Raw genomic sequence first — 15,333 nt, 5'->3', positions numbered from 1 at the left:
GGACCTGGAGAGATGGTATTTTACATCCAGAAGGCATGTGGGAGAACCATTAAATCTTTCAGAACCCAGGATCACAACATGGACAACCACCACTCAGGTGCTATTCAGGTGTCTGTGATAAATAAGAAAGACTAAATGACTGACCGCCTTTCAGACAACCCCCTCCAAACACTACAGCTAGATTCAAGCATTCTCTCTGAACTGCAGGCAATGACAACCTGTGTCCCTAGTGAAGGCCTTAAATCTTTAAGTACAAGGTAGGCGAATGATGTTTACTCAAATTCTGTTAATAGTAGTCTTAAATAAGCCCAATACGTGAAAAACTGAATGAATGGATTAAGTCACAGTTCCTACTGGTAGATCAGAGTGACTAGTGATTGAGAGGTTAATTACGAGAAAAAATTACCAGAAGCCAAGATAATATAGAAACAAGAGCATTTCTAGGAAACAACTTTTCATGGATCTCTCAGGCTGGTACATGACTTACAAAGACATAAATGGCCCTTTATTTTGGATCTGCTTACAAAGTTGTTTATACACATAACATCTTGAAAACAAAGTCTTTCCTATTTCAAAGTGTAAGGTAGATAAAGATAATGTCTACAGTGATATCAATGAATTTCAAAACTGATGGAATTAGCTATGTACCTACCATATATGTATATAAAATTTTAGAAAATGTTAATGATGGGACTTGTGGTAAGAGTAGACTGGTATGATCATTAAGACTGGGAAAGGAGGACTGGATTATAAAATGAAGAAGCAGAAGAGTACCATATTCATGAACTTGATAGTGATAATGGTTTTATGGGTATGTTAAAACTGCATATTTTTAAAGTCTTTACTTACAATTTTTTATTCCATGTAATCATTTCATTTTATGCATTTTGGCTACATGTATGTATGTATACCACATGCATGCATAGTGTTTGTAGAGGTCAGAAGGGGGAAACAGATTTCCTGAAATGTTCCCAGAATGTTCCTGGAATGAAAGGGATGGCTATGAACTACCACATGGGCACTGGGAACTGAACCCAGGTGCTCTGCAAGAGCGGCAAACGCTCTTAATCACTGAGTCATTTCTCCAGTCCCTAAATCGTTGCTTTTTATAATTTATGTTGTTTACATTTATGCCCATGCACTACATGCTTGCCTTGTGCCCACAGAAGCCAGAAGAGGGCATCAGATACCCTGGAACGAGAGTTACAAATGAGTGAGTCACCATGCAGGTCTAGGGCTCAAACCTGGGTCCTCTGGGTCACCGCTCCAGCCCCTTCCAACTACATACTTTAAATAAGGTTTGATATCTGCAGAAGTAACACATATTTATCAGAGTAAGCCTTATTAAAACTTCAAAAAGAGGGCTGATGAGAAGGCTCCACTGGTTAAGGTGCTTGCTGCCATACCTGATGATGTGAGTTCTGTGGAGGTCCAAAAACGTGAGCCTATTTCCACCTTGTCTGATGGTCAGAGTTGGAGGTTGCTTAAAACTGTTGACACGTACTGATGAGGGTGTGGTTACTTGGTTCTTTTGACATTAAGATGGTTCACACAAGTACATTCCATCCTGACAGATGGTCAAGATATGAAAGAGTACTTCTGCTCCTTCTTTTGTAATATGAGGTTACCTGGGGAATGGTACTTGGTCTAGGGTAGCTTCACGGCCTAAACAACAAAATACTAACAATGCCTTGATGTTTCAAAGTGTTCAACTGACCTGACCTTTGTATCGTATTAAAGAAATCTTTTGTTGCCTTCTTCCCCCTTTTGTATTGGGGTATAAAAGCATATGAAAATTAAACACAGGTGATTTCAGTTTTCACTGGAATGCCCGAGGTACTATTCTATGGTTTATGCTTTATTATTTTTCACGCGTCTTCATATTCTTTACTTATATTTCTAAATCCCCACACCTACCCTGACAAATGGTATTTTTCTAGAGGCTGGTCCCCGACAGAGTTCGACCACTAGGACTCACACAATACAAAGAAATAATCAACTACTCCAATCTGTTCTCTGACCTCTGGCATTTGTGCTGGGGCCCATGCACCCCCACATACATACATACACAATAAATAAATGTGGTTAAAGTTTTACAAAATTAAATAAGACTTATACACACATACATACTCTTATCAGAATAACAAATGTTCATTAGAGGAGTTAGCAAACTGACCTAAGGGCAACTTATGCCAACAAAGCTTTATTAAAGTCACCTCATTCATTTACACACTGCATGGATAACACAAGTATAATATATTAGCTATTTCTCTTTAGAAAAATGTTTGCTGGGCTGGCAAGATGGCTCAGTGGATAAAGGCACTTGCTGAGCAAGGTGGAGGAAGAGATCAGCTCCACAAAGCTGTCCTCTCAGCTGTTAGAGGATGGGGGACGACTGTAACTTGTCATCATCAAGTGCTGTGGGATAATGCTTTTGTGCACTGTAAAGATTTGTCACTCATATTGATTTAATAAAATGCTGAATGGATGGTAGTGGCACATGCCTTTAATCCCAGCACTTGGGAGGCAGAGGCAAGCTCTTTAGAGTCTGAAGCTAGCCTAAGCTAAGCTCTAAGACAGTCAGAGCCACAAAGGAAGACCTTGTTTTTGAAAACAACCCCACCAAAAAAAAAAGAAAAAGAAAAAGCCAGAAAGAACAAAATAAACAAACAATAGCAAACCCAACTATGTCATCAAGATGGGCAAATGGGTATCATATGTAAATTACACATCAAGAGGAAAAAATGAAAAAAATCCGTATGGCAACTGCATTTCTCAATTGAGTTTTAATGTTATTTCAACAATGTAAAATAAGGCCTTAGTGTCTAGTCTAGTTCTCAGTACCACTTTACACTATATTCCTAGTTCCTTTCTGTTAAATGTTAAAAGGAGTACTGTATATACCTTTGTCTGCAAAAAAATAAATATAACACCCATCAATTGTTCTTTTAAAAAGTAAATTTAACCAAAACTAAACCTTCATTCTTAAACTGTCTAGCCCATTAAACTTACATAATTAATGTTTGTTTTTGCAGCACTGGGGACTTGCCTGCCAAACCTGTAACCCATAATAAAGCATATATTTAGTTACTAATTTATATTCCTTTTCCAGGTGACAAACACTTGTTCCAGTAATACAAATTTTGAAAGATCATTTCAGCAGGCTTTAACTATCTAAGAATGATTTTAACATCAACTCACTGTAATCATTTCAGGTATTTTTAGCAACTGAAGTCTGTATCAATTTTACTTAAACTACGTTATTACACTGTCTAATCATTCATTTAAGAGAACATCTCTATTTTGAAAGATGTCAAAACCATTTTATTGAAAAGGAAGAAACTGGCTGGGCTGTGGTGACATGTGCTTTTAACCCCAGCACTGAGGAGAGATGGGAGGCAGAAACAGGACCCCTATGTGCTTACGGGCCAGGTGGGCTCAAATACAAAGAGCAACAGAGAAAGCAGAGATGTTTGGAAGTGGGCAACTATTTGAGTACTTCCTTAAAGTAGGTGGTGATTTTTTATTTGTGAGTTAATTAGAATGAAGTGATTTTTCTTTTAAAAATTTAAGTAAAAGTTTAAAGATAGAGACCCTGCCACAAGGAGAAAGCCACAACAACCACAAGACCTGTGCTCTGACCTCCACACCTGCACCACGGAACACACACTCGGACATGTGCTCCACTTCTCTGCTGTCTAGTGTCCACATACTAATCATGACTGTAAACAGGAAAAAGCTCCCACACAACACAAATCTGAAACTGTGCCATCTATGTACGAGCCTCACGCACACCTTTATCTTACTAATCAATTTCGGATCATCTATCTCTGCTGATGTGGATTGGCACCCACTCACAAACGCCTCCGCACTATGTACCAGGTGTTAGCTTTCAGAACGGAGATACACCAAGTTCTTATCAGAAAAGTTCAATTGTGAACTGTCATATTAACTAAAAGAAATGTTACTGGAGTCTGGAGAGGTGGCTCCAAAGTTAAGAGCACTATTTGTTCTTCCACAGAACCTGGGTTCGATCCCAACACCCACGTGGCAGCAGCTCACAAACATTTCTAACTGTGGTCCTCTTAGGCTTCTGGAAGCACCTCATGCACATGGTGTAGACATACATGCACATAAAACATCCATACACATAAAACAAAAATTTAAAAAATGATGCTTATGAACAATTATAGTTCAAGTTTTTCCTAGATTTATTCCCAATTTTATCTTCTGACTAAACCATACCAATGAGTTGGAATGAATAGTTTTGTTCCTGCAGGAAAACAACCTGCAAAACTATTTGTTGACATGCTAATGGACTACACTAAAATAAATAAGAAATAATCTTTTTACACTAATCACTTAAAAAGCAAACAACAGGCCGGGCGATGGTGGCGCACGCCTTTAATCCCAGCACTCAGGAGGCAGAGGCAGGCGGATCTCTGTGAGTTCGAGACCAGCCTGGTCTACAGAGCTAGTTCCAGGACAGGCTCCAAAGCCACAGAGAAACCCTGTCTCGAAAAAACAACAACAAAAAAGCAAACAACAGGAGGAAAGAGAAAGCCATATAGTACCAGGAGGTACCAGTGAAGTAACAGTTTGCACGTTTAGAATACTACACTACATAAACCGCTGTGCATTTTACAGGCATTAAGCGTCACAAACAATTCTTTGAAGGAAGTTGCATCATTATATCATCTGATGGGCTGAGTACTTCATTAAGGTCAGTGATAGAGCTAGGGTAACCTAGAGCAATACCAGAGCCCTCAGCTTACCCTTTACACTGCTCCAAATGAAGGTGCTGAGATTTGCTCATTGTAACCCTTAGTGGTTTTTGAAAACACAGAAGAAACTCTGTGTTTTAATACCAAGTGGTAACCCCTTAGCAATGGACCTGTTTTCATGCTACAATACCACTGAACACTATCTTTTCCCTTTGTGGTGGACATATCAGAAGTCAGATGGAGGTTTTAGTCATCTGGAGTTTATAACAAGTTTACATAAATACATTAGATTACAATAGCTCTACTTTGGCCACTGAGGTGGCTGTAATAGAACTGGCCTCCAGAGGCTCCTAGATTTCCCACCATGATGATAATGGACTAAACCTCTGAATGTAAGGCAATTCAATGCTTTCCTTTTTGTTGCCATGGTCATGGTGTCTTCTCACAGTACTAGAACTTTAACTAAGAAGTCATTACCAATAGGTAAGCCATGACTTACCCTCATCTAGCCTACTGATTTTTATTAGTATTCCCAGTACTAATAATTATCAATCAAATCCAGCTGAAGAGGGTCCAGAGACCACCCTGCCTAGACATGCTATTTTACTTTTTATTTTAATTTTTTTGTTTTTCGAGACAGCGTTTCTCTATATATCTTTGGCTATATTAGAACTCAATTCTGTAGACCAGGCTGGCCTCAAACTCAAACAGAGACCTGCCTGCTTTTGTTTCCTGAGTGCTGGGATTAAAGGTGTGCGTGACCACGCCTGACTCAGGCATGCTATTTTAATCTTATTTTAATGAGTTTTTACTTGAGAAATCAATGCAAATGGAAAGCATAATCAATATCCAAAATTTTCCTACTTTCAGAACATCACTACTTAATGCTATGACACAGTACAGTCTTGACTATCAGTTAGCATTTCTGAAGAAGTAACCATTACCGGACTTCAAGGGCTTTAATAGCTTCCAGCATCTGTAGAAACTCTGCTGCTTTCCACACATCATTAGCTTCCTCTTCTCCTTGTATCATTAGTTTTGCTGTGTACGTGAACTCAATCAAGTGACGAAAAGCCATTTTACTGACCCCTGTAAAAAGATGCACAGTACACTTAGCTCACGGCAACTCAAACTGCAGAATGCACAGCAAAGAGGAAAGCACATGGGATTTGATTACTTGTCATTTCCTCATCATCACAATTAATATCCTAGTCACAGTCCACAATCCTCATCATCACAATTAATAGCCTACTCACCAAGTAAGATCTCAAGCTCCCCTTCCAGCCCTGAGGAGCCCACTCCAGCCACCGCCACATACTTTTTAATGTTTACTTTATTTAAATTATGTGTCTGTGTAAACCAGAAACAAAGGCTCCCTGAAGCTAGAGTAACAAGTGGTTGTGAGTCACGTGATGGAGGAGCTGGGAACTGAACTTGGGTCTTTGGAAAAGCAGTACTCTTTTAGCTGCTGAGCCACCTCTCCAACCCCCACCCCTCAATTATGAGTGTGACCATTTCAGAAAGTTATTTAAGTAGATATTTTATCACTTATCTTTCTTTAACTGTCTTAATTTAACATGTTTACAAGGTTTATTCATGTTGCATACAGCAGAATTTTTAAAGGCTGACCAGTATCCTATTTTGTGTACATAAAAATTCCCTTTATTCAGGTCCTGAGTTCAATTCCCAGCAACCACGTGGTGGCTCACAACCATCTGAAATGAGATCTGGTGCCCTCTTCTGGCCTTCAGGCATACAGGCAGAAAGAATACTGTATACATAATAAGTAAATAAATATTTTTTTAAAAAAAATTCCCTTTATTCATTAGAACATTCATTCCATGTTCTGCTGATGAACATTTAGGTCATCTCCACATGTTAGCTACTATGAATGGTCCTAAAAAGAATGTAGACAAACGATTAAAGAAATTGTAAGGGCTGGAGAGAGTGCTCAGAGGTTAAGAACACTGCCTGCTCTTCCAGAGGTTCTGAGTTCACTTCCCAGCAACCACATGGTGGCTCACAACCATCTGTAATGAGACCTGATGGCCTCTTCTGTCTGTCGTGCAGGCACACACACAGGCAGAACACTATATACATAATAAAAAAAATAAAAAATAATTTCTAAATTTTATTACAACTATTGTATGTGACGTGTCACAGTGTGCCTGGGGAGGTCAAAGGTGGGTTTCAAGAATTGAACTCGGGTTGTCAGGCCTGCACTCTATCTGCTGTTCACTGAACCATCTTGCTGGCCGAGGAGCACAACTTCCTGAAGATCCTGATGCCAAATTCTTTTGCATGGACGCTCAGATGTGGAACTACTGGTTTATATGTGATGTGGCTTAAAGATGAAAGCTCATGTGTTAGCAGCCTGGCCCCCAGCTGGTGGCATGTTACTCAGACTGGATCCTGAGAATGCTTATTCAAAGCTGAATGGACTACTAAAGAGACAGGCCTTAGTTATTCTACCCACCCTGCAGACTTTGTGCAGCTTCAACTGTTTGAATTCTTTTTTGTTGTTGTTTTTCGAGACAAGGTTTCTCTGTGGCTTTGGAGCCTGTCCTGGAATTCTGCCTGCCTCTGCCTCCCAAGTGCTGGGACTAAAGGCATGCACCACCAGTGCCCAGCTTGAAATTTTTTTAAACTCAAACATGGACAAGAACATTTATGTGCCAACAAAGTTTTAGTTACATTGCATAGCAAGGGCTCAATAAATGCACACTTCTTTAAACTGGACTTTAAAGAAGGGCTGGTTGGAGGAAGGTCTTTCCTCGCTTACAAACTGCCAAGAGAGTGGCTGTAGACCTCTGCTTCAGCACTGCACTGGGTCAAGGTGTTCTGCCTTACTACAACCTCTGGACCTGAGCCAAGGCAACTCTCCTCCCCGGAAAGCTCTTCAATACATATGGCGCTTCTACTTTAAGCTTTGGAACGCTTCCCATCTTTCACAGTGGCCACACTCACTTCTCTCATCACCCCGTCTTCTACTTCCCTGACACCTTCTTCAAAAATGCAGTGATCCTTGCTAAATATATACTTGTCTGGCCAGTAATGACACAGATGGAACTTTTTTCATTTACTTAAGAGTCATTTGTTTTCTTTCTTGGAGAAGTTTCTACTTAAGTTCTTACTCTGTTTTTAAATAACGAAGTTTTAAATGTTAAATTCTGAGTTCTCTCCGTTTCTTTCAGATAAATACTTGGTTTGCAAATATTTTCTCCCATTCCACCAGTTGTGTTCTGTTTCCTTTATTATGTCTACTTCTTCTGTTGCCCATGATGTTAATGTCACATTCGTGAAATGCTTTGCCTAAGTCTTATTCTATTGGGAGGATATAACCAGTCAGTATGGTGTGCCATGCTCATTTTTGCACAGAACTATCCTTGTATCACAGGAACAAATCTCATTTAATCTTGATAAATCATCTTTAATTACTATGATGCTGGATTTAGGATCCTAGTTTATGTGTGTGCAGAGTGAGAGTACACAAGCTCAGCGCTCAGAGGACAGGTTTTGAGGCTGTTCTTCCACCGTGTTTAAGTGGCTATTCCTTTGTTTCTGCTGCTGTGCTGGTAACCTCAGGCTAGCTGGCCCATTATTCTCAGTTACCTCACTCAGTGCTGAGGTCAGATGCTTGCTACCACATCTGGTGGGTTCCAGGGATCAAATTCAGATCTTCAGCTTTCCCTACAAGCTGTTTTTTACTTGCTGAGCCATTTCCCTAAACTTTTTTGAAAAATAGGGTCCCAATCTATAGTTAAGTCTTGTACATGTGACAACCCTCCTGCTTCAACCTTCAAGTAAGAGAATTGACAGGTGCCAGCCACAATGCTTGGCTACTTTCCTAATATTTTACTGACAATTTTTATATCATAATAGATATTGACCTACAGTTTTCTTTTTAAATTATTTTTCTTGATATGGTCATCAGAGTCATACTGGTCTCAAGTAAATCTGGAAGTGTTTGCCAAACAGTGGTGGTGCACACCTTTAATCCCAGCACTTGGGAGGCAGAGGCAGGTGTATCTCTGAGAAACTCTGTCTCAAAAAATAAAACAAAGTTGGAAGTGTTTGAAATTTTTAAACATTTATTTTTATCTACACTTGTCTATGTTTATATACACATAGTTGTCTGCAGAGAACTAAGAAGGGTATCAGATCCCCCTGGAACTGGAGGTATAGACAGTTGTAAGCCATCAGACATGGGTGTTGGGAATGAAACTCAGAGTCTCTAAGGTGCAGTTATGTGCGTTTGTGCGCTTAACTGATGAACTCTTTCTCCAGCTCCTTATTCGATGCTTTTGAGTCTAAACATGGCAAGAGTTCTTCAAATGCTTGACTGAGGTCACTAGTTAAAGCCAACTGAACCTAGAATTTCCTCTGTTCAAAGGTATTTTGGTAACTAATTCAATCTCCACAGGAGGTCCTTTATGCTGTTTCTTTATGCATTAGGAACAAAACCTTCAGTATTTCCCAGAGGCTCAAGGCTGCAACTGCCCTAGTAATTTAGTTTATAAAACTCTCTTCATTGTAACCTATCTGAGAGAAAACTTTTGATCTGTACCTCAAGAGCATCTAACAGAGATTTCCAAAACACAGGTACATACAACAAAAATAAATGCTAAAGTTAAATTTGAAACTAAGTGTCTAGTTCAAGTATGCTGGCACACACCTTGATTCCAAAGGCAGGAGGATCTCTCTGAAGTTAGAGGCTAGCCTAGTCTAATAAAGTTAGACCAGGCCAGCAAAGACTACATAGTGACATGAGATCCTGTCTCATACAAAACAAAACAAAACAAAATTCCTGTTTCTACAAATCCTATTTTTTCTTTTCAAGTTTTGTGTTTAAATTTAACAACAAGATGACACTATTTTTGTATTTCCTTACTGTTAAGTGTTATTGTTTCAGTCTATTTAAGTCAAGAAACAATTTTAAAAGACTATTTCAGCTGGGTGTCATGGCTTACACCTTTAATCCCAGCACTCAGGAGACAGAGGCAGTCAGCTCTTGATGCCAGCCAGGTCTACAGAGTGAGATCCAAGATTCCAAGATGACTAGGGCTGTTATACAGAGAAACCCTGTCTTGAAAAACAAACAAAAAAGTTGAGTGTAAGAAGACTATTTAAGCCAGGTAGAAGTGGCGCACGCCTTTAATCCCAGAAGTCGGCAGAGGCAGGCGGATCTCTGTGAGTTCGAGGCCAGCCTGGTCTACAAGAGCTAGTTCCAGGACAGGAACCAAAAGCTATGGAGAAACCCTGTCTTGAAAAATCCAAAAAAAAAAAAAAAAAAAAAAAAAGAAGAAGAAGGCTATTTAAAGGAGCAAAGAAGGGGCTGGAGAGATGGCTCAGTGGTTAAGAGCACCAGCTGCTCTTCCAGAGGTTCTGAGTTCAATTCCCAGCAACCACATGGTGGCTCACAACCATCTGTAATGAGATCTGGCACCCTCTGGCGTGTGGACATACATGGAGGTAGAATGTTGTATGCATAATAAATAAATAATTTTAAAAAATTAAAATAAAAAAAATAAAGGACCAAAGAAAAACTTTTAATAGAATTCCAGACCAAGAAATGTCCAAGTCTACACTGCAAAAAGTATACAACTGTTACTCACAAAAACATTGTTATGTTTGTTCCATTTACCTTATATATCTAAAGGCAACTGTAAGTATTTAGAACAGGAATCTTTATGTATATAAAGGAAGGTTATTGGGTCTGGAAAACTGGTTCAGCAGTTAAGTGTTTACTGCTCTTGCAGAGGACTGAGTTTGGTTCCAAGCACCCATATCAAGTGGCTCGCAATTGTCTGTGGCTCCAGCTCGAGGGATTTGCTGCCTCTGGAAACACACACACACACACACACACACACACACCATGTAATTTTAAAACGAAAATAAATCTTTTTAGAAATTGGGGGATAGCCGGGCGGTGGTGGCGCACGCCTTTAATCCCAGCACTCGGGAGGCAGAGGCAGGTGGATCTCTGGGAGTTTGAGGCCAGCCCGGTCTACAAGAGCTAGTTCCAGGACAGGCACCAAAAGCTACAGGGAAACCCTATCTCGAAAAACCAAAAAAAAAAGAAAAAGAAAAAGAAAAAAAGAAATTGGGGGATATCATTCAGGAGAGTCAAAATTTTACATCTTAGGCCCAGCTCTTCCAGAAACTGATCTGGGGCAAGACAGAACTTTAGAACTCATTTTGACTTGTCTTCAAAGTGTCTGAAAGCAACTTGAATATTGAAAAATACTTTAAGACGAAATATACACTGAGTTATGTGATACTAAGTAAGGAAACTAAAAATATATGGATTCATCAAAGGCTTTGGTTCCCTAATTTAGTTTTCAGCAAAGGCTAAGGGAAAGGCTATGCTATCTTTTAAGAAATTTGACTAGAAGTTTGAAAGTACAAAAGTTCTTTCTAATACAATGTTTAAACAGTCCTACAGTAAAATTAGATACTGCTTTTTAAAATCAAGCATCGATACTGCTCATCATACACCAGGCATGGTATCATTTACTGAATCTTCATGCCTAAGAAATATTAGCTGGGCGGAGGTGGCTCACGCCTTTAATCCCAGCACTGGGAGGCAGAGGCAGGTGGATCTCTGAGAGTTTGAGGTCAGCTTGGTCTACAAGAGCTAGTTCCAGGACAGCCAGAGCGACAGAGAAACCCTGTCTTAAAAAAAACAAACAAAAAGAAGAAGAAGAAGAAGAAGAAGAAGAAGAAGAAGAAGAAGAGAAAGAAAGAAAGAGAGAAAGAAAGATTAATTAAATGTTTAAAAAGTAGGAGCAAACCTAAGTAGTATGATTCCTGGGTCCATGGAAAAAGACAATTTTTTCTTGTTGCGTAGAAGTCTGAACACCCTGGTCTTATTAATTCTAGGTTTACATTATCACTTTCATAAATCAACATCCTCCATGTGAATCACTCTTTCTCCCAATTTAAATATCTTGGACTTTTTTTCTGCCACAGATTTGGGGGTGGAAGTTGATGCAGATTAAATCCAGGGCCTTGTATGAACATGCTAGGAAAGTGTTCTACCACTGAGCTACATTCTTAGCTCTTTAACTTGAACTTCATTATTGGCTTTTATCAGAGAGGTTTCATGAACCCTTGTGGGTACTTATGTATTAGGTATTTGCACTATTTTAAGTACAAAAATTTAATACCAATAAGAATCTTAAATAAACTGGACCTGGTGGTGAACACACGTAATCCTAGCACTCCGATGTTAGGCCAGCCTAGTAAGACTCCATGAAAGAAAGCGAGCGAGAGAGAGAAACTGCACCAAACTATATTAAGATCTGCTTTACTAAAGAGAACCGAAGGGGCTGGCCATCTGTCTGTAGAAAACTCCACATGGTATACGTAGGTTAAAGCTGGCAAGAGGGCTGGAGGGATGACTCAGCTGTTAGAGTACCACCTGCTCTAAAGAGCATCTGCCTTGATTCCCAGCACCGCCGTGGCAGCTCACAACTGTCTGTAATTCCAGTTTCAGGAGCTCTGATACCTCTTCGGGATTCTGTGGGCACTGCACACATATACCCAACAAAAACACACAAAGCAAAATACTCATATACACAAAATAGAAATATAATAAAATAAATCCTTTTAGAAAAAGAAGCCAGGGGTTGGAGAGATGGCTTGATGCTTAAGAGCACTAATTGCTTCTCCAGAGGACCTGAGTTCAGTTCCCACATAACAGCTCACAATTGTCTGTGAATCCAGTTCCAGGGAATCTGACACCTTCATACCAATGCACATAAAATAAAGTTAAAAAAAAAATAGAAAAAGAAGTCACCAAACCGGGCAGCAGTGGCACACGCCTTTAATCCCAGCACTTAGGAAACAGAGGGAGTTTGAGGCCAGTTTGGTCTACAAAGGGAGTTGCAGGACTGTTACTTAGACACTCCAGTCTCGAAAGAGAAAAAAAGGGAGGGAGGAAGGAGGGAAGAAGAAAGAAAAAACGAAATTTGATCAAAGTTAGAAAAAACTGTTGAAGGGGACCTTAAAAGAGAAACTGGAATGTTTACTGTTTCTGGAGTTTTGTCTGTCCTGTATTACCCTTGCTGAGCTCTTTCTCCAGCCCCATTCCTAATCTGCATTAATCAGAATCATCAGTCGTGAGAGCTTCAAGTACGGTTCTCTGATCTTTAGCCTCAAACCTAGGAATGTTATTTATTTATTTAATCTATCTCTCTTAATATAAGCACTTCAGGGTTTGTTTGCTTGATGTAACCAGTCCAGGACTCTCCCAGGAGCAAACCAACGACTTTAATAATTTGCTAATATAAATCAAGCTGGCAACACCTGCCACATAAGTGAAGAGGCGGCAGACAGGTTTGTGAAAAATACAATCTGGTATTTTAGGACTAGAACATTTCTTACCAATCCCTTACTCCTTTCATAGTGGAAATATTTTTTAAAAAATATTTCTTTTAAGATAATTTATCTAAGGATCTTCTTATCGGGGCAATATTCTGACATTTCTCTAGTCTATATTTAAAAAAATTTTTTTTTCAAAGAAAAAAAAACAGCTGGATGGTGGTGGTGTACACCTTTAATCTCAGCACTCGTGGGAGACAGAGGTAAGCGGATCTCTGTGAGGCTAGCCTGGTCTACAAGAGCTAGTCCCAGGACAGTTAGGGCTGTTAAACAGAAAAATGCTATCTCGAAAAACCAAATATCTATCTATCTATCGAAAACCAAAATAAATTCACATTCAGAACAATTTCTGGCTGGGTATGGTGGCAATGCCTTTAATCTGAGCAGCCAGTCTTGTCTATATAGTGTGTTTATGACAGCAGGAGCTGGTCTTTAAAAACAATCAAACAAAAACCTATGACTTTTAATGTTTAATAGGTCCTTGTCTGTCTTGTCTTTCATTGGGAATAAATTTTCTGGACATGACAGAATTGCCAGAAGAGAAAACAAATACTTTAGATCTGTAGTTTCAGAAGCAGATAAAAAATAAGACTGAGAAAATCAGTCTCCTTTCTGAATTAGGGACTACCTGTCTTCTGAAGATTACAGATAGCTGAAGGACAAGTCACAAAGCTGAAATGGTGTGTAACTGGCTTCAGGAGCAACAATTTTTATTCCAAGTCATCAAGGGTGGTGGTGGGGGAATGACACAGCTGCATTTCTTGTCAAAGGTAATTTTATCAGGAAAGCCCAAACCACTGCTCAGGCTTCAGGATGGGAAGTCTAGACCCAGCAAGACGAGGCAGCACAAGCACACCCACCATCTGTCTACAACTAAACTCCCAGAGAAGACATAGGACTCGGCAAAGAGCTGACCAGACCGTGAAACCAAACAGCACTCAATCTTAAAGGTGTATTTTTCTTCCCAAATATTCCAGTTTAGACATAAGCACAGCCCAAATCCCATAGCTGAGCAATGAGGTATAAGCAGAAAAATACACTCCGAGAAATTTCTAGAGAACCAAGCAAGGTAATGTAAAAGGGGTGTGCATATGTGTGTGTGTGTGGGGGGGGGTGTACTTGGTTTTGTTTTTTTCTCAGCAACATGCAAAATAAGCTGTAATTCCAAGTCAGGTACTCTGACAGCCACACAAAGATGTTCATGTGTTTGAGATCCTGATATTTCTCATGCTGACCTCCAGTTCCCAATCTTCTTGCCTGTCTCCCTAGGGATGGGATTTCAACTGGGATTAGCACCTTGCTAGGACTATGGAGATTTTGAAACTAAATTTAGATAGGATGCATAGCCTCAACTGTGTCTGAACCCAGCAGGTTGATTGCATCCTCAAAGCAAATTCCAACAAAAGCATTCTCTAGAGGATGACAGCACACACTCTTACACCAAATGTCCAGGACATGATCCAAACTACTTTGTGTTCTATAGCCTTAAAAAAAAAAAAAAAAAAAGAAGCGCTGGGCGGTGGTGGCTCACGCCTTTAATTCCAGCACTCGGGAGGCAGAGACAGGTGGATCTCTGTAAATTGGAGGCCAGCCTGGTCTACAGAGAGAGTTAAGGGACAGGCTCCAAAGCTACAAAGACACTTTGTCTCGAGGGAAAGAAAAATAAAAATCATTCAAGATCATGATGTAATAAACAGTAAAACCAAGACCAAAACTCATGTTCTAATTATGTGCCCAGGGCTTTCTTTACAGCCAGGTGACCTTGGGAGAAAATAGAGCAATCTCAGAGTTAAGGGTTAAAATGATAATCGATAAAATTTATTTTATTTATTTCTTTTTTTTTTGGTTTTTCGAGACAGGGTTTCTCTGTAGCTTTGGTGCCCATCCCGGAACTAGCTCTTTTAGACCAGGCTGGCCTCGAACTCCCAGAGATCCGCCTGCCTCTGCCTCCCGAGTGCTGGGATTAAAGAAAATTTAATTTTTAAAACAAGTATTTTCCTTTTTTTTTTCCTATTTGCAATTTAAGTATTTAAGGCTTATGTCTACCACACTATAATAGATACAGGATAGGTCAGAGGTACTGAGAGAAAAGAAAACTGCCAAGATCCTTTCTCCAGTGCTGCTTTCTCGATTAGCAACAATTCTAATCTCAGCCAGGGTTTAAAATGTTAGGTGTCCGGGCAGTGGTGGGCACACCTTTAATCCCAGCATTCAGGAGGCAGAG

General features: G+C 39.7%; 1 protein-coding gene across 3 annotated transcripts in view; it reads right to left on the bottom strand.

The window, feature by feature from the left end:
- Znf131 (zinc finger protein 131) overlaps positions 1 to 15,333 on the bottom strand; it is a 33,969-nt gene that overhangs the window by 14,046 nt on the left and 4,590 nt on the right. For all 3 annotated transcript variants that reach the window (XM_041646386.1, XM_041646385.1, XM_041646388.1), the window contains exon 4: positions 5,669 to 5,813. In XM_041646386.1, the coding sequence (XP_041502320.1) occupies positions 5,669 to 5,813 (145 nt within the window). The remainder of the gene's footprint in view (positions 1 to 5,668; positions 5,814 to 15,333) is intronic.

The sequence above is a fragment of the Microtus oregoni genome, unplaced genomic scaffold (genome assembly GCF_018167655.1).
Source record: "Microtus oregoni isolate MIOR12 unplaced genomic scaffold, Mior012 000132F_ref0000261, whole genome shotgun sequence".
Lineage (NCBI taxonomy): Eukaryota > Metazoa > Chordata > Mammalia > Rodentia > Cricetidae > Microtus > Microtus oregoni.
This window is presented reverse-complemented; position numbering and strand designations above follow the sequence as displayed.